At 40.7% G+C, this 26,918-nt stretch overlaps 1 protein-coding gene across 1 annotated transcript in view; it reads right to left on the bottom strand.

Annotated features, from left to right (window-relative positions):
* CELF2 (CUGBP, Elav-like family member 2) overlaps positions 1–26,918 on the bottom strand; it is a 260,680-nt gene that overhangs the window by 42,943 nt on the left and 190,819 nt on the right. Inside the window, exons 5-8 of the mRNA XM_009882952.1 lie at positions 26,011–26,145; positions 15,429–15,508; positions 10,331–10,489; positions 8,868–8,931 (exon numbers count right to left, since the gene is read on the bottom strand). Coding sequence (XP_009881254.1) covers positions 8,868–8,931; positions 10,331–10,489; positions 15,429–15,508; positions 26,011–26,145 — 438 coding nt within the window. The remainder of the gene's footprint in view (positions 1–8,867; positions 8,932–10,330; positions 10,490–15,428; positions 15,509–26,010; positions 26,146–26,918) is intronic.

A 26,918-nucleotide genomic window follows, 5' to 3' on the forward strand; every position in this document is an offset into this window, starting at 1 on the left:
CTCTTTCTTTGATAGTAAGATTCTGCATATTATTTCAAACAAGATTTTAGGGATGGAGAAGACTTAAGCTGGGGTCCAGCTCTTTGCAAACAAAGCAGACAGTAGTTCTCAAAATGAGATATGGAATCAATTTTCATCATGGATTGGTATTTGGTCCTCAAATATCATTTACCTTCCTCTTTCCTAAGAAGTATAAGTCATTCAGCAAAGAATACCCAGCAAACATTGCTGATCTTCACTGAGGCCGTATTTCATGCCATTCTGTAGCAGAGATTTGGGAAAGCAGTGGGTTGCTCTTCACCATGGCAGCATGGTTTTCTACCACCCCACTGGTTAGTTATTCATCAGAAGGATCAGTTATAATCAGCTTATATTTCCTCTGTGGGGAGGTTTCCACTTTTAAAAAGCACACATGGCAGGATTAACTAATAGTGAACAAATACAGGACAGTACTAGAGGAGAGACTGCAAAATAGCGTCACCTAAATAAATCCCACATGCTTCTGGAAAATGCGTGGACTTTTCTCCAAACCTCAGTATAGACACAAATGGATTCTGAAGCAATGTAATACTTCTTTTTCTGTTGCATTTTCTGTGCCTGGCTTTGCATGCAAGGCTGCAGGAGGCTATGAGCACAGGGGGCTGTGAAGCTGGAAGGCAGCATACGTGCGCTGTACAGCGCTCAAGGAGAAGTATGGCAGGCGAGACAAGGTCAACAGGCAGTGGAACAAACAACTGCTCTCTCCGGGCTCATGAACCACCGTTGCGCCTGTATGGATGCAAAAAAACCACCAGCATTGCCTCATCCCACAAAAACATTTTTTCAATAGTGGGCCATTTCCTGTGGAAGCACAAGAGGAACCCATCAAGTTGACGAAAGAGTTTCAATGCCAAAAACCGATTAAGAAGCAAGAGTGAGGCAGTGACGAAGTTGTCTCCCCACCCAGGCTGTTTTACTGTAGAGGTTGACTACACTGGCCACAAACCAGCTCTGCAGATGTTGTAGGGTGTCAGCTTCAGTGCATTCAGGAAAAAAGATTGCTCGCTGTTGTCACACATGCGTAAGAGAAGGACAGCAAAGAGCCCTGTTGAACTGAGCACCCGAATGTGACTGTCAGCAAGGGCTCATGGCACACATCGTCATCCAGCATGGTCTAGAGCTGACTGTGTCAACAGGTTTATCACTTAATATGCATCCTCTTTAGGAACTGCTTAAACATATAAAAAATGTTTCACATTCCCCAGGCATTTTACCATCTCTGCTCCCTCTTTGTTGGTTTCTCCCATCAACTTGTCAAGTGCGTCAACATCTCACTTGCTAGGACAAACTTGGAGGAGGAAACCAAATGCTCTCAACTCCCAGACCCAGAAAGTACTTTGCTTTCAAAGGGGGATTTTCAGTTCAATTGAACTTCAGCCAAGGTATAGTTCTGTGGGACTCATCTGCTCTCTCATTCTCTCCCCTTTCACACACTGTCTTCACACATTTCACATCCTACAGCTTTTTCAAAACAGTCCCAAATCCCGCAACAGAGCTGGACCGCAAATGAGGAGAACGTTTTTTATTTGAAAGTGCTGCTCACTCAGCAAATGCACCTCTCTGAAGAAATGCAAATTGCTTAACGCTGAAGAACAGCCTCATAGGCAGAGCTGCACATGAAAAATAAAATCCCCCTGTAGGGGAAAAAAAACCCAACTTCTGGATAAGGAATAACTCTTGATCTTCATGATGGCGACAACGTTGGGAATTAAAGGGAAATGATTAAAAAAACCAGAATCACAATACAGTTTGATTCCATTTTTAATAACATGTATTTACCAATGTGCTATCAGCTTGGCAAATATTCAAGATTGCAGGGAAATTCAACTTTCATTTTGTTATTTAGCAGATTAAAAAAACAATTAAATTATGTACAAAACAGATGCACAGTATGCCCTGCTTGAAACTTAAGATTTAAAAAAAAAATATTTATAAGGATAGGGGCATGAAAATTTAATTTAATGTTCACCTTAGGTAATTTTGTGTCTTATTGTTCACAGCAATTACCATAAATCTACATATCAATAAGCGAGAACAGATGTCAGTTGTTACAAGTGCTTGCCAATCAGGCCTGTTAAAAAGTGACAGATGGGTGGTGATAGAACATTCTCATAAGGCCTATTAGCACATTCGCAGGAAATTTTTGTAGTGCTGCACAGTCACAGATGCAGTTCTGTGAAAACACGGGGAAATTTGAGAGCACGAGATTTACATTTTACAACTTCTTGTGCTGCCTCCGTTGCAAACTTTCATACAATGAAGCAATTTGCCTCGTTTCACTCACCACAGCTTTTCTCCTGTGATAACTGTAAATTCGGAATTACCGGGTATTTATGGAGGAGGCAACAGAGTCACAAGCCGTTCCTGTAGACTTCTTAGGCCTCATCAGCTCTTGGGTTTCCAAACCCGTAATAAAATCATATTAGGAAATAGTTGAGATTCGCTTGCTGAACAAATTCCTAATAGAGGAAGGCACTGGCTACATTTTAGTGACGATATATGCATGGAGAATTTCAAAGTTAGTGGTGATTATCAGAGCCAAATCTGCATAGCTCTTAGGCAGTTCCCATTTACTTGACTTCCTTTTCTTTGGAAATTTTATCCTTCCCAATTATTAGGATTCATTCCTTCTAAATTAAATCCTGACTGCACCTTAAAAATTGTGGATTAAGGTAAAATTTATCATCGCCAGGGCAAAAAGCAACTATGTGCTAACACTGACATCAGCCATTCTGGATGTTGATGTTAAAATGGGGGTAAAGGCTTCACCGCCTGTGCCTGAAAAAGTGTAATGTTATTCCAGCAATATTTTAAGAATTAAAATAGAGAGGAGACCTGAGCACTACCTCCATCAAACCATATATACACTGTGCCGACCTTTAGAAAAGCTGCTTATCGGAACAGTGCTTAAGGTGCCCAGACCATTTAGTGTTTGATTTAGCAAAGCCTTAAAACAACTTTTAAGTCCACATTTGATTCTGCCCTGTTTTTTAAGAGTACATAGAATCATAGAATGGTTTGTGTTGGAAGGGAACTTAAAGATCATCTAGTTCCAAGCCCCCCGCCATGGGCAGGGACATGTCCCATTAGACCAGGTTGCTCCAAGCCCCATCCAGCCTGGCCTTGAACACCTCCAGGGATGGGGCAGCCACAGCTTCTCTGGGCAACCTGGGACAGTGCCTCACCACCCTCAGAGTGAAAAATTTCTTCCTAATATCTAATCTAAATTTCTCCTCTTCCAGTTTGAAGCTGTTACCCCTTGTCCTATCCCTACATGGCTTTGTAAAAAGTCCCACTCCAGCTTTCTTATGGGCCCCCTTCAGATACTGGAAAGCTGCTATAAGGTCTCCCCAGAGCCTTCTCTTCTCTAGGCTGAACAACCCCAACTCTCTCAGACTGTCCTCATAGCAGAGGCTCTCCAGCCCTCTGATCATCTTCGTCGCCCTCCGCTGACTAAATCCAACTGAGTTAAGAGTTACTAGCTGACTCCTGTAGGATTTCAGCACATTTTCAAGTTATGCATGCTCTAAACACATTCCTGGCAAGAAATAAGCTTTTCTCAATTGAAACTTCCCCAGTCCTAGTGGGAAAGATTCATCTGATCCAGCTTTATCTGAATAAAAGTTACTCGCCCAGGCTCTTGCTATAGTCAAAGGAGAGAGAGCAAGTGGATGACTCATCCAATCCTAAAATAGATAGATTAACCCCAGCTCTTGGTAGGATGAATTACAGCCTGGCAGTGACTTCATTGACATCGCAGGGAGACCGGACGCCTAATTTCCAAACTGCTGAGGTTCAGTGGGATGAATTCCACCCACAGAGGGACCGAGGTAATTAAAAGCCCCTCTCCCTCCTTTCACTGTTTATGGAAAGCCCAGCCAGAGCTACAGATCTTGTGCCCAGACTCGGCCAAACTTCCACATCATGCACTTTTACCACCTGAATAAGCACATCTTGTAAACTGCCGAGCATTGGTTTTCCTCTCAAGGTGCCCCTCCTTCTCCGGTGAGCAGAAGCGACACGTGGCTTGAGAAAAGGCTGACTTACTTCAGATCCTGCCTCTCCAAAAAATGCTAAATGTGGAGTTGTTTAATTTATTAGCTAAAAAAAAAAAAAAAGCTAATTGTATGGGTTAAATTAAATAGGACTTTCAATGGAATTACTGTTACAAAAGCTCGACGTTTTTAGTCCCTGAGGTCAACATCTTCAAAACTGGTAGTTATCTTTAAGAAACAGCTATCTCCCTTGAGCTAGAAACAGTTTCTCAGTGACCTTTACTTTTAATATGATATCCCTAAAGAGGTCATAGCAGGAGAAGCCCTCCTTCAGTATGGCTTTGCTGGAATGAAGCCACCAAAGAGTCAGAGGACATAAAGGATCCTTGGGCCAATGCAAAAGTATAGAGCTTTTGTGCAGATGGTCCTGGCTTCCAACCGGTCCCTCCAGATCCACTGAGCCAATCCAACAATTAGAGGAAAATATTCAGAAAGCAGAACCTCACAGAGTTTCTCTCACCCATCTGCTCCTACAGACTCTGCAACAGGAGGAAATCTGGCTTGGGTAACAGAAGAAGGGTGAAATGGATTGAACAGGGGTCAGAAAGAGCCAGAAGTTCAACTCAAAATGCAACCAAACTGTAAGAGAGTTTGGAAAGGACTGGGGAAAAAACCCATACATCGGAAAAATATAAAAAGTCCCAGCTGTAGAGGGTTTAGGGATCTGAAAGCCAAAGCAAGAAAAGCCAAAAGCATGGTTTCTTCTCCTGCATGACTCCAGAAAGCAAAATACACTATTTGTTCAATGAAATTAAGAGTCCCTTTGTGTCTTTTATGAGTACTGTACACGTTTATATGTCCTGAATGGTGACATATATAGAAATGTTTCTGTATGAGCAAATATTTATTCCTGCCAAAACGTTTTACATTAATGGACAATAGAAAATCTTCCTAGATTGTATATTTTTGAACATTTCAAGTTTCTACCATCACCCTATGTAATATAAAACTTCCCTGTTGTTTATAGCCTCTGTATAGGACTTTCCAGGTTCTCCTTGAACAGACAGGTTGGCTTAAATAACTGCAGCTTTTAGGACCCGATGCAGTGCCAGCCAAATTCAATGCAAACGTTCAAGCGACATCAATCTCCTTTGAACTAAGCTTTCCATGCAATTTGTATATATTTGAAGGAGGAAATTTTTTTGCTTGAAAGGTTGCTAGTGCTTAATGTAGCTTGCATTGTCTTTTTAAAGACAATCAAATCACATAATGTAATTCATCTACATTATTAGCCTTCCCCAAAGACAAAGCACAGACTATAGACACTGAGGCTTGAGAGGCATGTGAGAGAAAATGCTGCCTTTAAATTAGCATTAGCAGATATCAGAGGAGGGGAGGAAACGTGAGGAAGCGCTCACAATAATATATACACTTGATGATGGTATGAGTTTGCATGTTTTACAAAGGACAGTGAAATGGTTTGGCAAGGTAGGGTTAGCTCCTGTACTCAGGACCAGGGGATTACTATAATACTAAAGGCATCATTGCCACGTCTCCCAGCTTTATTACCAGTCTCGACACATTACGCTTTTCTTCGGCTTGGCTCCTGAATTAAAACAATTTCATGAAAATCTCATTTTTCACTAGAAATGAGAAAACCTAAACTGGGGGACCAAATGTAGAACCTTAAAGTTTGAAAAGCTAAATGGAAAACTACTACTTGTTATCTCTCAAATTTTGATATCTCAGAAATTTTAGTTAAACCAGTTTCATGACTTTCTTGTTTAAACGCATGGTTTATGAACACAGGGCAAAAGCAATACTGAACATACAGTAGGGCCAGTGGGCTGCCACAGCAAGAACAGCATTCACTTTTGGAGCTGGTGCTCTGTGTGTTTAATGTCTGTATTTCAGTGAGTTCTTGAGAAAAATCCCATTTTTTCTTTGGTTGGATCCCCAGCTAACAAATAAAGAAACAACCCCCAATTCTCTTCAGCTCGAAATGTGTAAAGCCCCCGCTCCTTTCAAGAAAACCACATAGAAACTACTTTAACCAGACTGAGGCATGTTATTAGGGAAAGGGAATTTAAAACTTCACACTGAAGATCAGTGTCTTTGCTTTGCTAGGAAAGAAAATGGCTTTGATTTAAGAAATAATATCGCTGAGGACTGCACGGCAAACATTTCTTCACATGTGTGGCAGGGTATGTGCTGTGTCCTTTTTGCTCAGTACAAAGACAACATAGGCTTTAGCAGTACAAATAAATACTTGCAGATCCAAACGCCCCTAATTTTGGACAAGGGGGTGGCTGTATTAGAAGTCCTAATTTAGCAAACCATGACTTCATTGAGACTTAAACACAAAAGAGGTGCTAGAGACCTGACATGTAAGTAAGAGTGAAATTTCAATGGCTTATGTGGCTTTTGATCAAACTTTTAGTGTCTGAATTCAGTGGTAAGCACACCCATTGACTTCAAAGATAAAAGCAGGACCCCTCAAACTCAAAGTTCAAAGAACTTGCAAGCTGCAATGGCGGATCTTCTTTAGCACCTTACTCAATTGTGTCTAGATTTTATTCCTCACCTTGAAACATTTTATTAACAGGCAAGCTATACACAATATGGAAATATGTATTAGATTCATTTTTGTATAATGAACATATATAGCTTAAGTTAAAAAATGCCGAGCCTTTACAAACATTCAAGGATGGCTTCAGCAGACAATGCAAGATCTTGCTGCAGACACAGGAGTATTTTCTATTCCTTTCACAAAAAGGAATCCTTAATAGTAGATGCACAGGATAACATAGTGCCACACGATTTCTGAGCAGAGGACATGAACTCTCTGTCCCAGGGATAAAATAGCACTTTGTCTTTGGCGCTTTCATGTAGAGCTGCAGCTTGGAGAGAAATTGAATATCACTAATTTGACCTTGAACATCAAGGTTTAAAACTTAGATGTTTTGCAGAAAGAAAGGAGCAAACGTGGAGCTATTTTGATAACTTGAATATAAGATAAAAAATACATATTTTCTAGCAGAGGCAGTCATTAAAATGTCTCATAGATGAGAACATTAGCACCTGTAGTTGAGAAGGGACATCCCTCAAATAACAATGACGAGCTGCTATGATTTCTTAAGATGACTTTCTACTAGTCTCAAAACCATATGATTTTCAGAGAATAAATAACATCCCGGATTGAGAGCCCATCCTAAAATTACTTGACTAAAATTCTTAGTTTCAACACAGTTCTTGGAGACAAAGCTGAATCTACACTAACAGTGAGAAACAGGCAACAGAAAACTTCTAAGGTGCACATAATGCAACGGATATCACATTATTTTTCCTTGGTGTCTCCATTCTTTCATTTTGTAGACCTAACCAAATATGAAAACATTAAACACAATCTCTGAGCTCAAAGCCACTTCCAAAACTGCCAAGTATAAAACTGTTACTGAACCACTCTGTTCTGTTTATCATATTAAGATACATTTTTTTGATGAAAAAATGCTAGATTGCAAGTGTAACATAATAGAACCAGCAAGCGCTGGCAGCAGGTCTGAGAAAGAGAGAATAATTCAGAGATATTGTCATCTGTAGGCCAATTTATATTGTCAGACAGCAGGTTCCCATTAGTTTCTGATGTCACTGCAATAATGGCATAATATAACGATTGAGCAAAGAATACCTGTGGGGTATAGCTATATGGTGCGGTATATCTATACTTGTTAAAGTATTTCAGGATTCATTCAAAGCAGAAGCAGAAGACGAGGATTAAAAGAAGAGTGAGAAAATGGTGTTCATAAAGACTTCTGAATATTTTAGCCCTTGTTTTGTGATGATGAAGCAGGCACAATGTTGTATTTCATCGATTCAGTGGGTTCATGATTAAAATAAACTAATGTAGCAATTTAGGGGTTTTGTGATTCCTTTTTTTTTTTCCCCTCTAACAAGAAAAAAAGCTTTTTAACAGTTTCTCGCGGCAGGCATAATGTGCATCTGTGCTCTGATTTACTGCACATGCTGCCTTCTCCAGCATCATGTTAAGTTAGGGTATCAGCATGGTAGGTCACACAGTGGGAGTGACCTTTTGCTAATCACTACACATCAGTTACTACTGGCACACAGCTCATTACTAAGAAACCCTCCAACTAGCTGGCTTTCAAATCCGCTCACGCTTTGATTTTTTTTTTCCCTTTTCTTTCTTTCTTTTTTCCCCCAGACTAAAGATTATACTTTTACATAAAAGCTTCTGTTGTGTAATTTTGTCAACTAGGGTTCCAAAGTCAAAAAGGCACCCAGTTAATTTTCTGTGATTGTAAAAGGAGCCTGAAAATTCTTACTGAAGGTAGGCCTGTAATCTTGGGTTTCATTAAAAAGGTCAGAACATTTTTACTCACCACCTATTATTAAAATGTTTGAGGGCTGCCATTAATTTGATTTTTCAGGACACAGAAATCTCACTGGAAATTAGAATGTAATCCTGCTGTTGCTTTACTGACACTTTTCATAGGGTAGGATACGGCTGCAGGGACTAAGAGCTCTCCTGCAATTTACAATTGGTTACTTTGGACAAATGGCAGGTGACTAATGCAAGACAAACTGTTTGCACAACCTGGGAGCACTGGGTTTAATTTCAGTTTCTGAAAGAGGGGAGAAAGTGTTTCTATTGATGTTGAACCGCGAGCTGTCCCCTGCCAGTACATCTGCCACATTTAATACACAACATGCCTCCCCTTCCCCCCCCGACAATGTGATTATTAGAGGTACATAATTCAATAGCTTAAGAATACAAACCATAGCTGGAGCAAAATGAAATGGCTTTTAACTTACCGGCCATTTGCTGAATGCCGCTGAAGGCACCCAAGTTACTGGAGGAAGTTGCTTGCTGCAGAAGCTGCAAATTAACAACACAACACAGCAATCTATCTGACATTAATACAACAAATGAAGATAAAACTAAAATGAGCTATCATTTCACATTTGGAGTATTTATGCTTTCCTTTACATTTGTATAGTCTCTTGCTTCTGTCTGTTGTTGGAATAAACATCCCTAGAGTCAATGCTGTAAATCCATATTAATGTCTAATCTCTATTAAGAAACATAGAGACACAAGGGAAACTCAGTAACATTGCTGCTTTAAAACAATTAATCAATTTATTCTTTTTAACAACCAGGTGTTAAATCTATTTAAACCAACATAGCGTGACTAATTACAACCCTCTGTAGTCTAGTAGTTACCATAACTCATCTCTGTCAATCACAGTCCATTCTCCCCCACCCCCCTGAATTCAGTTTTTTCTTTATTATCTTTATGAATCAAGCACACAGATACTCATTAGACTGGTATTTGGATATAACAATTTAGCCTACCTCAGTATTAATTAGCCCACCTCAGTACTGATATATACTTTTAATTGCCAGGTAAATTAATGTTTATAACACTATGCCAAAGCATTGTATGCATACAAATTATGGATTTATGAATAGACAGTACATATATATGGATGCATCTATTTGTCTAGCTCGGAACCATCAGAAACTCTCCAAGTTATCCAAAAGCCACTCAACCAGACACCTCAACTCCAGAGCCAAGGAAGGCAGAGGCTCCCTCTCAGCTTGGCCACCCAGGACCTAAGACGCACGGCTGTGGATTTCAGGTTTCTCCAACAGGGGCAGCAGCTAACGGCTGTTTCTCATCTTACAAATGGACCAAGGAAAATACCATTTTAAATTTATGAGAAACAATTGGCTTTCCCCTGCCATCTTTGCTTTCTGCACAAGGTAGAAAGAACCACGCATGTTTAACATTGAAGGGACCATGCATTGAAGTGAAAACCATTTCCAAATGAAAATGTGGAAAATTAGAGGACTGGACCACAACATTCTATTTTAGAGGCTGCACCATACGCATACGGCCCCTATAGCGTTTGGCTGCCCATCTGTCCTCCCCTAAGGAAGAACATAAATTTTATTTCAGCTATAAAAACCAGACTCTAACAATCAAAAGAACAATAAAACTAATGGAATCAAATTTGGTTTTGCAGCATGAGTAAACTTTAAATGTTTGCCTTGGACAGTGCTGACACGTCTTGAAATGTTGATTCAAACTCTGTTTCTTGTTACTTATTTTTAGATCATGTGATAAACATACAGCATTTTTTATATAGAAGAAGACATGCTACATATCCTGGAAGACTGAACAATTTCTTGCAGGGAGTTTACTATAGCTGATTTATCACGGTTCTAAAAGAAATACAGCATAATACAACCACTGCCTCCGAAATGAACTTACAGCTAGGTATTGTGGTGTGAGTCCTCCAAGACCTGTGAGGTTTCCCCAAGTGGCAGTATTGAGCTGTTGCATCTGCTGTGCCAACTGCTGCTGCAAACGCCGCTGCTCCTTGTCCTTTTGGGTATCGGCAAACTTCACCACGATTGGCGAAGAGCAGCCCTGTGGTTAGACAGACCGGGAAAGACAGAAGTGTTAAATCACACCGAGTCACCCTCACATCGTGAGCTTAGCCATGTCCCGTAGGGCCACCGGCAATGGCATGACCTGATTTCTCACCCTCTCTTTGTGACTGGCATACGTAGGACCGCGAGGACTAAGGTTTGCAGCTTCTTAGGAAAAGAGGCTATGGAGACATTACTGATTCCCCAGTTCTCTTTATAAAGCACCTTTCCTCAGGCTCTCTTTTCCTTCCAGCTATCAAAATTGCTGCCAGAGACAGCGAAGTGCACCAGTCCTCTTTAATTAAGCTTCACAGCTGATGAGATGGACGTGATGCTTTGTCTGCAGTCTGTTTTCAAGGCATCGCCAAAGGGAGAGGTGTCCAACCTCCCTGCTGCCAGGGACCACACAGCCAACGCCGCCCTGCCGCCACGGTCTGGCTGTGTGGTCATGCTCGGTGCAGCTGGCTTGTGCGCCCTACGTAAATAGACTGTGAGCAACTGATTCACTGAAGTGCCCATCATCAGCGGGTCACCGGTCCTTTGCACATCAATGACCCCCAGTCCCAAGTGAGCACAAAGGGCGATGCTGCTAGGACAATTCACCCACCTGCGGTCTGCTCCCAGGCACGCTTTGTATCAAGCATCCTCTAACAAAGGGGAGGATGCAGACCCAAAGTGACTAGTTCTGGTGATAGCAGCCCATTCCTGATCCTCTTCTATTCTCTTTTCTGATTCTCTTCTATTCTCTTCCTGATTCTCTATAAGCCTCTTGTTACAAGATATGGGAGGGCTGTAAGACACCTTAGGAAACAGGGAGGCTGTAAGAAAGAACTAGAGATCTGGTCTGCAGCCTACTCCTCACCCATGTCTGAGGGACCCTTGAGAAGAAACGGGAGGTCACGGATCAGGTGGACTTTTGAGGTAAGCTGGATATTTCACTTGGACTTCAGGTTGGGTATTCCTGGGCAAAGTCACTGGGAGAATGAGACACGTGAATACGAAAGATGTCTCTTCTGCTTTCGCTCTATTTCATCCCGCCCCCCCCTTCCCGTTAAGATATAAAAATATGTTTTCATATTTTAACCTTTCGAGTCTTCATTTTTTCAAATCAAGGGAGCAAACTATACACTGCAATGATTCAGTTCTTCGAATTAATTCAAGCATTTTGTGAGTCATAGGAACTGTCAATCCATTTCATACTGTTTTCCAACTTCACAGGATCCAATGAATAACTTCCCTCTGCCCACCATGCTTTGCCTAAAATTTCTTGTCTAACTTCAGTCTGAACACAATGGTAGGAGAGAAAGCTGACTTGAGTCCAAAAAACACAGCAGCACTTTAGCCAAAGTGTATAGCGTGAGATAGGGAGCAGGGTTATACTTAACCTAACTCTTCCCATGGCTACTCTCACAACACCGTGAACATCTCCAGAAAAGTCCCTGCCCTCTATTATATACAAAAAGCAGCCATGTACCTTGTCTCTGAAGAACCTCACACCAGGACAAATGATAAGAATATTCACAATCAACAGACGAAATGATGAAATAAACTACAATAATAAAATCTCTTGTATGAAGATCTGCCATCAATACTGTTCCTTTAGAATTATCTTAGAAAATCATCACTTGTGATTTATTATCCCAGCTCCAACTCCTTTCCTGTGCATTTCATTGTAAAAATGTAGAAATGTCTTTCAATGTTTCAGTGAGGAAGAAAGGAGATACATACCACTCCAGCAATCAAATAAGGATTATGAAGGAGTCAGCTTGTTACACAATTACCTCTCTCCAGTGATTTTTATACTACTAATAAAAACAAGGCGCTTTTAAAAAAAAAAAGAAAGAAAAAGGAGCCGGGGAGTGGAGGGTGTGAGAGAGATTCTTCGGCTTTTGCTAATAAAAAAGCAAACTTTTGCTATTTAATATTAGGTTTGGTAGCACTGGACTAAGAACAACCAGAACTTACTACCTTCTACCTAGATGTACAGGAGAATCAAGTCTATTTCCAAAGAAATAGAAATGAATTTCAAAGGAAGAAATATTATATGGCTATTTCAGTTATCGGTCCAGCAGCTCAGCACTCAACACTACAGCTGACATCAAATTTATGAATGTTTAAATGTCAGTAAATTGTATAAAAACAATATCTCTGCAATTTATGAATCTATAATTCATTTTTTCACTGTCTGCTCTATATTTCATCACTTCATCATTTTCAAGAGAGCAAACATTCTGAAGACTGAAATTATATGTAGCAAGTGGCTCTATATGAGAAAAGGGTTGTTATTGTTGCATCAAATTTACTCCATGATAACAAATTAGTGTCTTCTACTGGTGCTGCATTTGAATGCCTTAAACAAACAAACAAAAACTCCACAGAAATGAGATAGAACAGCAAAAACAGAGCAGCAATTATGTTTTTAAAATCAGTTGATTTAACCAGGTCAGAAAGTCAGGTGGAAAGAGTAGTAAGACAATTCATTATTCTAGGAGACGTGTTCCTCTGGACATTAACATCCCCATTGTTCTTTCTTAGATCACTTTGAAAATTCATCTTGGTCAATGATGTGTGCCAAAGAACTGAAAGTAATGAAATTGGAAAAAAAAATCTGCAGTAGTCGTGTTGAAATGTAATTGTGTACTACATATTGTCCTCCCAGCCCGCTCTTATTTGCAAAAAACATGGAATAGAAGTGTCCAAGGACAACTCTTTCAGGCTGAGGGTTGAGATTTAACACCATCTAACCCAAGTTAATGTTTTACTATAATAGTATGGGCAAAAGCGAGCAAAAAATGTTAGCTTAAAGAATAATTTCTGTTTTATGCTCTTCCATTTTCTATCTTGAGACGAAGCTCCCAGCACATACATACGGTGAATCTCCCTCATTCAATGGCATGGTATCTCCACTCTACTTAGGGCCATTTTCTTCCCAACAGCTGGTGCTGCCTTCAGATTTTTCTTTGGGTTGGCAAGACCAGACATACAGACCCTGGTGAGTCCCTCACCCACAGAGCTGAGGGTGCACTGCTTCTCTCCAAGAAGGGACTCTCAGCCTAAGCTCAACTGACACAAAGACCCAGATGTTTAAAGTGGACAATATTTGGAATTGCCTTGTCAATTTGGGGATCTCATTGGTGATGTCTCTAAAGGTGTTGAGAAGTATGTAGATCCATGAGTAACTATTCTATAGAACTAATGTCAACAGGAGTACCGCATCAAAACGCAGTCTCTTTTGGAGTACTGCGTACAACAGAAGAATGGAAGAATTTGTCTGGGAGGTACGATCTCTTTAATTTTACCATCTTCTGAAGTAGAGCTGTGTAAAATTCATTTTGCTAGACAGAAAAATACATTAAAACACATGGAAAATATAGGTAAAACACAGTATTACCAATAAACATTTCCTTTTTACTTGGAATCAAACGCAGCAAAACATATAGATCTGAATTAATGGAGCAGTGCATGGCAGACAAATTACTACGACTATTATTTCAGAGACTCAAAGTGGCATTTTTTTCACAATATACTGTCAGAGTGCATAGATTGTATAACATCCGCTTCCTAGTAAAGATCATTTCAATTATTCTCATCTCATTGGCAGATTCTCATCTAAAACTGTATACTCAGGGTCTAAAAATGCATTGCACTGAAAAGAAAACACATTGATTATAAAAGAAGCTCAACCAAATTCAAACGTGATGTTTGGAAAGACAATAGCTTTGCAATGCCGATATCATTACTAATAGTATACAGGAAACAGTTAGTGACATTTTCATGCAGTGCTTTGATTTTTATCTTCTCTCCTCCTTCTCTCTCCACCCTCCCACCCCTGGTCTCCCCCCTTGGCTTGTTACACAAAGCAGCTCAACGACATGACGCAATAATGATTGTTTAGCACCCAGCATGCTTTGGGAGACTAGAGCATTGCAAAGAAAAATCACTGAGAAAAGAAAATAAATTGAAAGGTCCTGGTGAAAAAAAAATAAATAAAAAAAGAAACAAGTGCACATAACATCAATGCCACCTCTGAGAAAAATCATCACTACACGAAGATACAGTATACATAATACAGTATAACATGCACTCTCCAATGATAAGCTAGAAGATCCAGAGTAAGTAAAGACTTCATACTTGTGCGGTTTTTTGTGCAAAATTCTGAAAGACCATGACAAAAATCACAGACTGAAAAAGGTTTTGAGATTGCCAGACAAGCCGTGGCATTCGATAACCACTCCAATGAACGGATCGATAGCCTGCAGCTATATTCACATTAAGTGAACAGGTTTAAAGTTTTGTGTTGCTCGTCATGAGAAAACACGAGGCCGTAGAGGCAGTTTGGGAGGGAATAAAGAGCGCTGCTTGCGAGGGGCTAGCCACGACGGTGCTCTGCAGGAAGTGCCACACTTCGATATGCTCTGTCATCATTAGCATTTTTATTGGCTACATGAAGAAGGAGAAATTATATTAACTTAAAAAGAGATTCTATTTGCAGAAAAACACATGCAAAAGTAACTCAGCGTGGCCAGGTTAAATCTCTTGAGCTTTTTCTCAGAGCAGTGCGAACCACAACACTTAAAAATCTATTTAAAGGAAACTAAGATTTTTCACTGGGGGTGTGTGTTAATATTAAAGGTAATTTACTCATCAGATATACTCTGTGTACGACTGAGGAGCGGTATTCACAGCATTTTTATTTTCTGCTGAATGCCACTGGAAACAGGATCGAGAGCCGTGTTTGGATACCACACTGCAACCTGATTGTGCGCTTTCAGGTCATTAAGAAAAATAAGCTTCACAAAGAGAGGTGGAGTGAGTCGGTAAAAAGTTTAAATCTGTGATTGTCATGTGTCTGATCTGGTCCAGGAGAGCATGGCTTTACCATTCGCAATCATTTGCACAAAGAAAACAAAGAAAGGGCAAATGATACAGTACTGTACCTCCATGGTCTGAGACTGGTGCATGGCTTTGATTGCATTCTGTGCCATTGCCCTTGTAGAAAATGTGACAAACGCACAGCCTGTGGGAACAAGGGGACAGGGAGCAGGAAAGACAAAAAACAACAAGACAAAAGGGTTGGACGCTTGTTAAACCAACACAGTCTACGAGAACGGCCACAAGACGACACTGTTCTCAGTAGTACATAAAAATAAACAACTTCTCTAGTTTATTTATCGACAGTGCTGACTTGCTAATCTGACCATAGATGAAAGAAAAAAAGCTAGGTGGGGATGGGTGAGGAGAAAGGGTTTTTTCCTTTAATTATTTTTTTTCTTTATTTTGTTTTGTTTGTTGTTTAGCCACAGGGTTTGGCATAAGTAAGGCTTTTATGTAGCGTTTGGATTGCATAGTTTAGTCTATTTGGGCCATGCGTTAACAGTTGAGTTGCTTGCTATGGCTTTTGTGCAGGTAAATTGCGGGTGGTGAATAAACGACTGGCATCACTGGCAGCTGAACTGGGGATTTAATAAAGGTGTCCATAATGTCACGTATTTCTGTGATGCACCAAGAACAACCATACAAATAAGGATGAGAAAAACTCCACTGTGTCGCCTGCAACTAAGTGTGAAAAGACTCAGACAAAATTCAGTAATGTAGGTGGAATATCAACATTTAAGAAAATAACATATTAAAAATAAAAATCTTTATGATTTTTTTTTTCTCCGAGTCCAAGGTACAAGTATAATTCTTTGAACTCTGAAAGCTACCACCAACCTGAACAATTCTGAAGTTATGTGCATGAATAACTAAAAATCACTTTTCTCCCTCCTCAGCCTTTTAAATCATAATGAAAAGCCAGTAGGCTAATGCCCGGGCTATTCTTCCACCCTTTTGCTATTGTCAGTCGTACCTACGCTGGGCATGGTACGGGTCAACTTTTTTAGTACAGGACTCACTGCCCTTTTGACTTAATAAAAACATCGCCTTCTGAGATTTACATTTTACTCTTCATGCACCCTTGGGCATCTTAAAGAAAAAGACTGTGAAATTAATGCAGATTCAGGCTGATTTTGTAATAATACCATGGCACACTAAAAGCTTAGCTAAAGCAACACAGACTTATTTCACTTGTGATCTCTAATGACTTTAAAAGTGCATTGATTTTCAGCTCCCTTAGCCTTGCACAGTTTGAACTTAGGTTTCAGAGAATAATTTAGTGTTCCACTCAATTTCCTCAAAACATTATTATTATTACTACTTAAAAGATTTCCAAATGAAGCAAATCTAAGCACTGAGAGGCTAAAGCATATTGTCATTTTAGAGCTAATGCATGAAAGCTACATTCTGGCATCAAAAATGCAATATTGTTGCCCCTGTGGCCAATGGGCAAAATAAACCATTTTGCAATCCAACAAGCAACAGATTGTTTGGTTTGTGCAAATCAATTTGAGGCATAAAATACCTTTTCTGTTTTGCTCCGTGTGTACCTGGTAAGATTATCAAGTCAAGACTGTATTCACATTTTAATCAAACAACAGTAAGAGAAAGCAATGCCTGATCATTACCCAAAAGCACTACATCTAGTCATGAAAATAAAGTCAATGCATTTTTGCATCATGCGGTATTATTTTTTTCTCTTTAATGTAAAGGCCCTTGATACAGGAGAACCTAAGCTGGCTGAGGTACTTCTGACTGATAAGTGAGCATGATAAAATCAGAAGTCAGGATTCTTTTACGCAAATTTCATGGCAGTGTTGTGACTCTGCATATTTCTCAGGTAACGTAACAGCTGACGATGTCTTACTGCCGTTCAGCCACACTACGTGTGGCTACACTACCCTTATTCAGCAACAAATTTCTGTCAAAGAAAAGGATGTAACAAAACAGCTTTCTGGACAGCAATCTAGACAAAATGTGCAGTAGAAGGGTAAATAAACTACAGTACCTCCGCTAGATTCCATATTGCTGCTGTGCACTAAAATTAAAGAGGCCCAAGTTTACCATCAGTCTCAAAGTAATCTCTCTCAAAAACATTTCTGTTATTATCATTAACAGAGGAAATAACACCAAGGGTTTTCATTTATCGTCTTGCAAATTCAATGGGGGATGAGCACAAATAGAGATATACTGGAGGGCAGGCAAGAAACCCCATACAGAGCCTTGAATAATACTGTTTATAATGGTCAAGAAACTGCTTCATTCACTTCTTTCGCTCTCATTATCCAGGAGTGTGTACCATAGTGACAATTACTGAATGGAGGTTTAGAATGCATAAGAAGCATGTAAAATGTCAACAGAAATCAATAAGACACAGTTTATGCATTTATCACAATTTCTACCCAGCAGTACTGCTGTAAGTAACTTACTGAGAGATGTTGCAATTAGCAGGTCTCAAAAGAAATGTGAATCAGCAGAGAAATAAAGCTGCGCTCCTCTCAAGATAAAGCAGACTGTCTCTTCCCTCCCTCAAGCTTTTTCTCTTTTTAACCACAAAGCTCAACTGTTGGGGACTTTCAGCGCCCAACGCTACCGCAAAACCTCCCTCCTCCCTCCTCAGCCCAAACCTATTTGCGTGGACCCCGGTGCCTTTGTTGGGGAATGAAAAGACCTTCGTAGCAGATCTCGGTAAAGTGCCATATAGCGAGCCACCAATTTAACAGAAACTTGTTCTCTGGGCAAGGGGAGTGCCTGATGAATGAGGTTATGTGGCTCGAATACGAGCATTTGGAAACAGCATTCCACAGAGAAGACGGGATTGCATTTTAATTAGGGTTTGCCAGCCAGAGGCTACAAGGTTAGGTCCCCTTGTTATCTCCAGTCGGCAGGCCATTTCCTACCGATGGACAGTGGCCATTTGCACAGTAAATACGCAATTTGCCTCAATAACCACGGTAAAAATTCAGTAGAAACCTTATTTATAAATTATTTGAAAACCTAGACCTTCAGGTGTTACCATCAAGCACCCCAATTAAATGCTAGCTAATTTAATCATCTTTCCAGACATTGCTACAAGAATTCACATTCAAGGGTTATTTTCTCAGCTACCAAACCTGGACACTCACACACAAAACTTGTATATTTATTATGAGTGTGCATATATTTTATTATGTGTGAAACGTGGGATTCTATGTATTTTATTATGTGTGAACCATGGGGTCCTTTCCCTCATGACCAGACTGCCACACTGGAGGGGAGCTCAGCCTGTACCATAGGATTCAGTCCACTTAACTCAATCACTGAACTTGCATATATAATTTAGGTATTCAAAAAAGCTGGTCTTCTGAGATGCTTGTATTCTCTGCCACAGTCAATGGCAGTACCTTTATTTTCCTATATGGGAGACGCATGCACTCTAGGAGGATGGTTTCATTGGGGACCCAGATTTTAAACAGAAGTTGTCTAAGGACACAGGATTTCCCTTGTTTAAGCCAGATGAGCTCTGCCTGAACCATCCTGTACTCGTGCCGCAGCAGTTTCTGAGGGCTTGGGAAAACCCTTTTCAGCATTCTCTCACTGACTATATCTCATGGATACAGGTGGTCTTTTGGGAAGAGACTGCCAGCTTTAGGACCATAAATCACAATTATAAGAGGACAAGACTAATCAGATTTCATGCCTCGTGGTGCAAGGAAACAAGAAAGTTTTCTGTGGCCTCTTACCTCATCCTGTGAAACACTACATTGATTGTCGTGCCGTGGGCTGAGGTCTTCCGGACCAACAGCTACGAGCAAACTATTTCTGTTCTACCATACTGAGTCCTGATACTCCAATTACTCCCTTCTTACTGGAGCTATGGAGCTCTCTGAAAACATGGAGAGGGGGATATTTCTATAGCTAACGCCTTGAAATTACTTCGTTTTGTACCACCTAAGCTCAAAAAACCAAAAATCCTTTTGTAAATACGGCCAACCTGCAAGTCACCTTGCAATTATTTTTCACCTCTGCTTTCAAAATGTCAGGGATCACTAACAGAAACAAAAGGGGAGGGAGAAAAGAGGTCTAAGAGTTTTAGTTGCTTCTCCAAGGCTGCCTTCTAACCCCCTACACCAGGTAAATGACTGCCTGGGGAAAGGCTTCTCAAAGTAATTTCCTCCTGCAGGCTGACTCACAGGGAAGCACCCAGCCCTGCCACAGAGGAGATTTTGGAGCACATTATCACATTTGCCATCTCGGCTGACAGAACAGCTAAACTCACAGGGTTGGTCCTTACCTCCCTCCCACCCTAAAATGAAAAAGAATTTTGAAAACCTTCCACCTCAACCTGTGCTGTCCTAAACCTAGGGCTCGCTGTTCGAGCGACTAAATTATTTGAAATATCTAAAAATGCTCAGCACTGCCCCGTTACAGCTCCCGCTTCACTCGCTTCTCCTCATCTCAGGCTTTCATAGACTGATTTGAAACGTTCAGTCAGCAGTTCGCGCACAGTGTAACATAACATCAATACTTGTGAGCTGCAAGTGAAGTAGAACGTTTTTAAGTATGGAGGCCTCAAGGTAAGCGGTCTGATTTCGTACCTACACAAAAAACCTTCCATATAAAGCTGCTGTAGTTTACCAGAGGTTTTAAAGCCCTCACACCCTCAGTGAAGCCAAAGGGAGATGCAAAACCCCTAGACATTTTTGAATCAGGCCCAGAGTTAAAAATGGAAGTTCAAAACCCATGGCTTTTAAAGTTCTGGAGATGAAAGAACGGCAGATGTAATCAATTTTTTGAAAAAAAATATATAGTGACCCCTCTGACACAGAAGAAGACTGAAGAGATTTTCAAAGTCATCCGAGCAATCGCAGTACTGCGTATGGTGGCTGCACAGCTGGTGGTGTAATGGTTGCACTACAGCTTCCTACTTCACCGTAAACAAGGTTTTTCTTCACTTTCTGTGAAGAAACAATAGTGAAAAGCTGCCAGAATACTCCTGCGAGAAGTATTTGGGATCCTCTGCGATGAAAGCTTCTATTTAAAGAAAAGATAAGGCTCAAATGAAAAGCTATGGAAATTGAAGCGTGATAAAAATAAGCTCTAGTTGTGTTACAATATTTCTAGCTGAGATTGCAAAGCACAATTTTCCCTTTTCTACCCTGTGCTAATACAGCACAGGCTGAAGGAAGAAGGACCAGCCTGGGAAACAGCCTTCTAATGAAGACATCACACAAAAATCTTAGTGGTTAAAATACATTTCAGCTACAAATTAAGACATTGAATTGTTTATTGTACAGACATTGGTCATTAAGACATACAACAACAGGTCTGAGACCAAGTGCAACAACTCAGCCCAAAGTAAAGCGTTTTTAAAAAGTCACAGTGAAGCTCTTTAGCTTATGCTTATTAAGCACAGGTAGCGACAAAGGTAATGACAGGCACATCAGGTAAACATGCCTCATCTCTTTGGCTTTACTGCCTTCTCTTGACTGTTGACCAGGTGACAGAGTCTTGGTTTTAAATTTCCTGAAGTTCATGGTTCCCTCGAAGCGTTTGTAATTGGACAGTCAATTAACCACCCGGCAAAGTACAGACTTCAGTAACTGGAATTTACGCAAAATCAGAATCACCAAATGGGTACCAAAGACCACACTCTCTAAGAGTGCCTTGATGACCCTCTTGTTGGAATAAAAACTCTTATTTCTGAAATAATTTCATTTCAGACTTCCCTCTTGGGAGGGATTGCTGCGAAGATGCAGTAATGGAGATCTGAGATGTAGAGTTGCTGGCTAAAGGCCAGCAGAAGACACTGGTCACTTGGATGTACTCATCGCTTCCCAGTTTTGAAAGAGTTTCGCCGGGGAAAAAAAGAAAATTAAATGTGCCATAATGATTGGAAAAATTAAAATGTTACCATATAACAGCAAAAGAAATAAGGCATGGAGGTGCTTCTGAAGAGCGACTAAAAATACAGCACTTCCGCCGGGCTTGTTGCCCCTCACTGATACACAAGTCAGGAGGTGGCCCCTAATCCAGGCTGTTCCCATGGCTGGCACTTCACGTCACTTTAGCTCACGAAGGGGCAGTAAATATCCATAAGGAAAAACAAACAGGCATAAAATCTCCTCACCTACCCTTCAGTGCAATTGCTTACGATGCAAATACTAATTTTCTTTTACTAAATCATCAAGAAAACCCCTGAATCTGAAAGTTATGACTGGATTTTCAGGAAATTAAATTGCCTGACCATGGTGTAACTGTCCGTGCCATTTCTAACCTGCCCGTAAAGCAAAGCAAGAAAAAAAGTTCCCTGTAATCAATGTCTGCAGAAACGTTCACTTCTCCCACGTACCTGGCGATTTTTGTTAAAAAAATCATATAATTAGGAGCCAAGAAGATGTAGGAATATGCATTCGGAGCTTTTCCACAATTTTCATGGTACATCCAACTGTCTGTACATGTTACCAGGACACTTATTAGCAGTTTTTTTCCGTGCATGCTATTAACCCAGTTGACTTCTTTTTGGTATCTGTTATATAAATCTGCACTTAGCAATACAGCAGAATAATTTGCTGTGTGGTGCTCCTGTGATAAGAATAAGAGGATTTTTTTTTATCATCATTACGGACGGTAATAATTCCTAGAGTGATACAGAGATATTGATCCACTGATCTAAAAAAAGCATTTTACAAAGGCAGAGGAGCATCGCTATCCTTATTTTAAGGAATGGGATAACGGAGAGATGATGAGACACCAACTCACCTACTGTCAATACAGCACATCAGTGGCACAGCTACAAATCAAACCTGGGTATTTCTGGCTATTTTTGCACACTCCAGCTATCACTGCATGGCTGTCTGTGTTGGCATCTGCGGTCATGTAGACATTACACAGGGCTAGGAGTCAGGAGGTCTGGAAGTTTCCTTAAGCCGTTTACAATAAGTGATTTAAAATCTTAATCATCTGAGGCAGTTCACTTCTGCTTTTTCATGATAATGAAGCTTAGCACATGATATCACAATCATGAATTTTTGTAAAGCATACTTAGCTCTTCAGAAAAAGTGCTGGATTAAACAACCCTGCAGGCTGAATCCTCCTCTTTGAATACTGAATATCGTGCAGGCAGTGGCAAACTTCTTTAGATAGTCCCACGAACCCCGCTAAAGCGAAGGCCAAACTCCACGTCTGTTGAGCCCCTAGTTTCTTTATCTCTACAGCCAACAGGGTATTTTTATTTTTTAATACTTTTCACAGCTAGGAATTACTCTCTGCCAGGCAACTAATTTCACAGGGACTATCCAAGAGCCTTCGGAAGGCATTGCCTTTTGGTTGCTACTTATTTCTTGTAGCTGGCCGGAATGTAACAAGTTACAGATATAAACAACAATTATTTCTTAGATGCAGGAGTGAACAAGAGTGGGGAAAAAAATGTCTCAAGGAAAAAAAATAATCTCAGTTTCTTTACACTATACTGCTCCACCACTGGAGCTTTATATCGTTATTTTAGTCTCATTTTACAGATGAGTTTCAAACAGCTGACAATAGGAATTTGGAGTAGAAATGCTGATGGTCCATTATCAGTAGTGACAGCTATGGATGTGACTTTATTAAAGTTCTGTCAACTCTTGGCTAGAAAGTAAAATAGAAACAACCAGTTCAATCTCTTTCCCTCGCTCTCTTTATCTTAGCACTTATATCACACTCATCACAAAGTGTTACATATTCCCTTGATGCCATGGGACGGGATTTCTCCTGGCTACTGGAGCCACGTGGCACACTACAACCCTACGTTCTGCCTAGGGGTTGACAGCAGACCGTTCCCGTACTAGCCGTAAGGTTGCTGTTGTAGTGTAGACATGGCCTAAAAGTCAACTGAAAGCTTTTTACTCTTTACTAAGAAAAACTAAGCAGCACAAACCAAAAATGTTCTACTGCACAGTGTAACCTGGAGTTATTCTTTGCAACTAACTGCTGGTAATAAAGATTATTTGCCTGAACTCTTTAACAAAGCTCGAAAGTTGGCATAAATAGCAATGAATACACTTTTCAAGCTCTTTTCTTCCGAGATACCATGATGCGCACTTGTTATGCAACTGAAAATGATGCCAAACAGAGTTTATTGGACCATATTTCCACCTCACTGCTGTGAGCACTGCGAGTTCCTGAAGGCTCTGGCATGGCAAGGGCAGTGTTTTCCTAAGACAGTATCTATTTGTCATTCACCGCTCTGTGGCTGGGAGGGAAGTACATCCGGATGGGTGCTGGGAAAACAAATACTGTTTGTGGCAAAATTCTCCCTCTTGCTTTAGTGAAGCAGCTTTTCACCCTGTGCGTTTTCAGCCAAGCTCCCTCCACTCCAAATCTCCCTTAGCATTTTTCATTTTGACTGCAACACCAACCATTTTCCCAACACTTTGCCTTCTCTCATGGAGTGGTGGTTTTGTGAAGCTGATAAACATCTGCCTGAAAACCTGGCTGGCACAGCTGAACTCATTTTCAAGTGTGAACATGGGTGTGTAGAAAGCAATTCAAGTTTAACAAGGCATGATGCACGAGGGCATGATAGAATATCAGTCGTGATTGTGACCAAAATAAACCCGAGTGGCAGAGGATACAGCTCTGCTACGACTACTGGTGTATGACCTACCTGGACCGAGAACTTCAGCCTTCAGCAGGTGAGAGCAGCACATTAACTCTACAGCTCTGCTGTCCGGCCGATGACACTGCCCTACCTGATAGGTTGGTGACATGGCTTAAAAATCTCAGCTTCTGATTATCATGAGATTGCCATTTACAGCAGAACAAAACTACCCCACCACCCTTGCTCACCCTGCTGGATTTCATAATTAGCTTTCCTATACTCGTACTGTGCCCAGTGTTTGTTGAATAAAAGCAAGCATGCAGTGGGATTTCCATGGATCCCAGGAAAGACCCATTTCTTTGCTGGGTGATGCTGAGGAGTCATTTAAATCTTTTGGGGGCTCAAAACATCCGATGCCCAGATCTTGTTATTTCAGCAGTTGCTTATCTCCTTTCCCACTTGTGTCTTCCATCACTCCTTCCCTGTGCTACTTATAAAGGGAAATCAGTCAAAATCAGAAATATTTGTTTTGCCTCAATTTTGGGTCTAGACAGATAATGACAGTACTCGAGTCCATCCGTTAACATTCATTACTGAGCTACAGGAACCAACCTCAGACCTTTCCCCTAGTCTTCCCCAAGGCAAAAGCCGTGATCCTGAGGCTCTCCTTGCCTGAAGGGACTGCTGCATCCCAGCCCCGAAAGTTTTGGGATCACAGACTAAGCATGCGTAAATGTAAGCGTGTAATTTTCTTGGGGCTCCCTATGTATTGTCAGAATGTCTTTTCAACAAGTCCTTATTGTTCAGAAGTAGTATAGTAAGTGTTTTCAAGCAGTGCCATGAAATACAGGAAAACCTACAACTTCCCCTGCTGAAATTTATAGGCATTTTAAAGAAGCTGGGCTGCACACGAAACAAAAAAAGCCCCATGTACAAATTGTTGCACAAAATACTGTGGATCCTATAGCCTAGCAGAAACAAGTAGGTCCAAAAGTAAAGAATATCTATATCTATATCTACATGCAAAATGGATACTATTATTTTTTCTATGCCTTTTGAAAATGTAATAAAATGCATAAACTGTGCTTTCTATGTATTTTTGTTTTCTATAGAAACAGGAGTGATGTTTTCACAGCTCCACACTTAAAATTACTTTACTCCCCATGCTGTTAAATGGCCGGGGTTAGTACCACAGCATCCCTCCCCACTGACAGATGAGACTATCACTATTTTCTGTTCTGTTCAGCACCACCTGGCACTGACTTTTTGAGAAGGTTCACACTCTGAGAATAATTTCAGCTCCATATACCATGGAATTAATACGCAGCCTGGGTCATCAATATACATTTATTTTCCTTTTTGATATGCTTTCAGAGGGCCTGTCCTCAAAAGGCACTTTTGCACTCAAAAGGGATCACCAGCTACTGAAGTCTGTGCTGCACTTCATTTCCAAAGTTCAGGTCAGCCGCTTGACCGCTCTCAGTGGTGCTGCTTAACACCTCTGCCCTGTTTTTTGGGTTGTGATAGAGGCACAAGATTTAAAAGCTCTTTTAACAAAGTTTTGTCCAGGCAAAGCTCTCTTGTTCAAGCTAACCTCTTTGTTTCTGAGTTACAGCAGACCTATGTTTTGCATATAGTTATAGAAAACACAGGAATGGAGGGGATAGTGCTACAACGTGGGCCAGTTCTCATGACCCTGTATGCCTTCAAGCAGTCACTTACAGTCCTTTTTTTGTTTGTTTGTTTTTGGCCTTATGCTACAAAGCAGAAAGGGGTCAGGGAAGGATCTTTGATTTTGTGAGAGCAGAAAACTGAGGGTGTTTTCTCAGGGTGCAAAGGAACTTTTCCAGCTGACAAACAGGGCGATAACACAAGTTAATATGTTGGCACCGAGACCCTTCTGACACTGGAAATAAGAGGTGATAATTTCAGTCACTGTGAAAAGTTCATGTGGATACCTTCATCACGTGGGACGTATTACAGTGTAACCTCTAGCTGCAGAGAGCGGCTATGCCTACCCTGGCTGTGACATATAGCTCCCAATTAGCACTTAAGGAGAGAGACTTTACAGACTGCACACTCACCTCTGCTCAGCCCATCCGGTCCCCGAAGGATTCGGCATTCTTCTATCTGGCCGAACGGAGAAAACATCACCCTGATATCATTCTCATTACACTTCTTCGAAACCATTCCTATGAACAATTTTCTGTCTTCCACAGCTAGAAGATAAAAATAATGAATGAGCAAAGGCCATTTCATCTTTTTCCTGTGATCAATGCTTCATTACCACATCAAACCAAGCTCCAGTCATGTGAGTCTGGCTCTGTAACTGAAGACAAGTCCTAAGGCAAACACTTTATACTTACAACCTCCCTTCCCCCCTTCTTCCCCCACCCCAAATCTCTCATTTTTCTTTCTCACTCTCCTTTTCTAGTGGTGCTTGCTGTTTATATAATGTATTAATTGGCTGCCTTAGTCATTCTGCATATGCCTCCCCATCACGGCTTCTAAGAGAAAAGCATCCTCTGTTAGAGAGACTTTTAAAGATATCTTTGCATAGATTTTAATTCAGATAAATTCCCTCACCTCCCTCATGTATGAAAGAAATCATGACAGGGGTGAGGGTGAAGAAGGGATTGTGCGCGTAATGATATGAGCTAATGAAAAATATTCCTGAGAAATGTTTTGAGAGAGCAGCTCCTATCTGAGCTTTCCATTTCAGCCAACTTAATGCATGGCACTTGAAAGGCAGATGTGTAACAACTGCTCTGGAAAAAGAATGCATTAAATTTTCCTGCTTTTTTTTTCAGACTGACACAGCCAAAGCAGGACACAAGGCGTATTCTAGGGCATCACTTTAACAAGGGGGCTGCATAATGCTTTCCCAGAGCCAAACCCTTTGATTCGTAATGATGCTGAGTTTGCAAAAAAAAAAAACCCATGAAAAAGGTGCTTTACCTGAATTACTGGTAGAATATTTCCTGCCTGTATT

Source organism: Charadrius vociferus, unplaced genomic scaffold, assembly GCF_000708025.1.
Source record: "Charadrius vociferus isolate BGI_N301 unplaced genomic scaffold, ASM70802v2 scaffold32, whole genome shotgun sequence".
NCBI classification, from domain to species: domain Eukaryota; kingdom Metazoa; phylum Chordata; class Aves; order Charadriiformes; family Charadriidae; genus Charadrius; species Charadrius vociferus.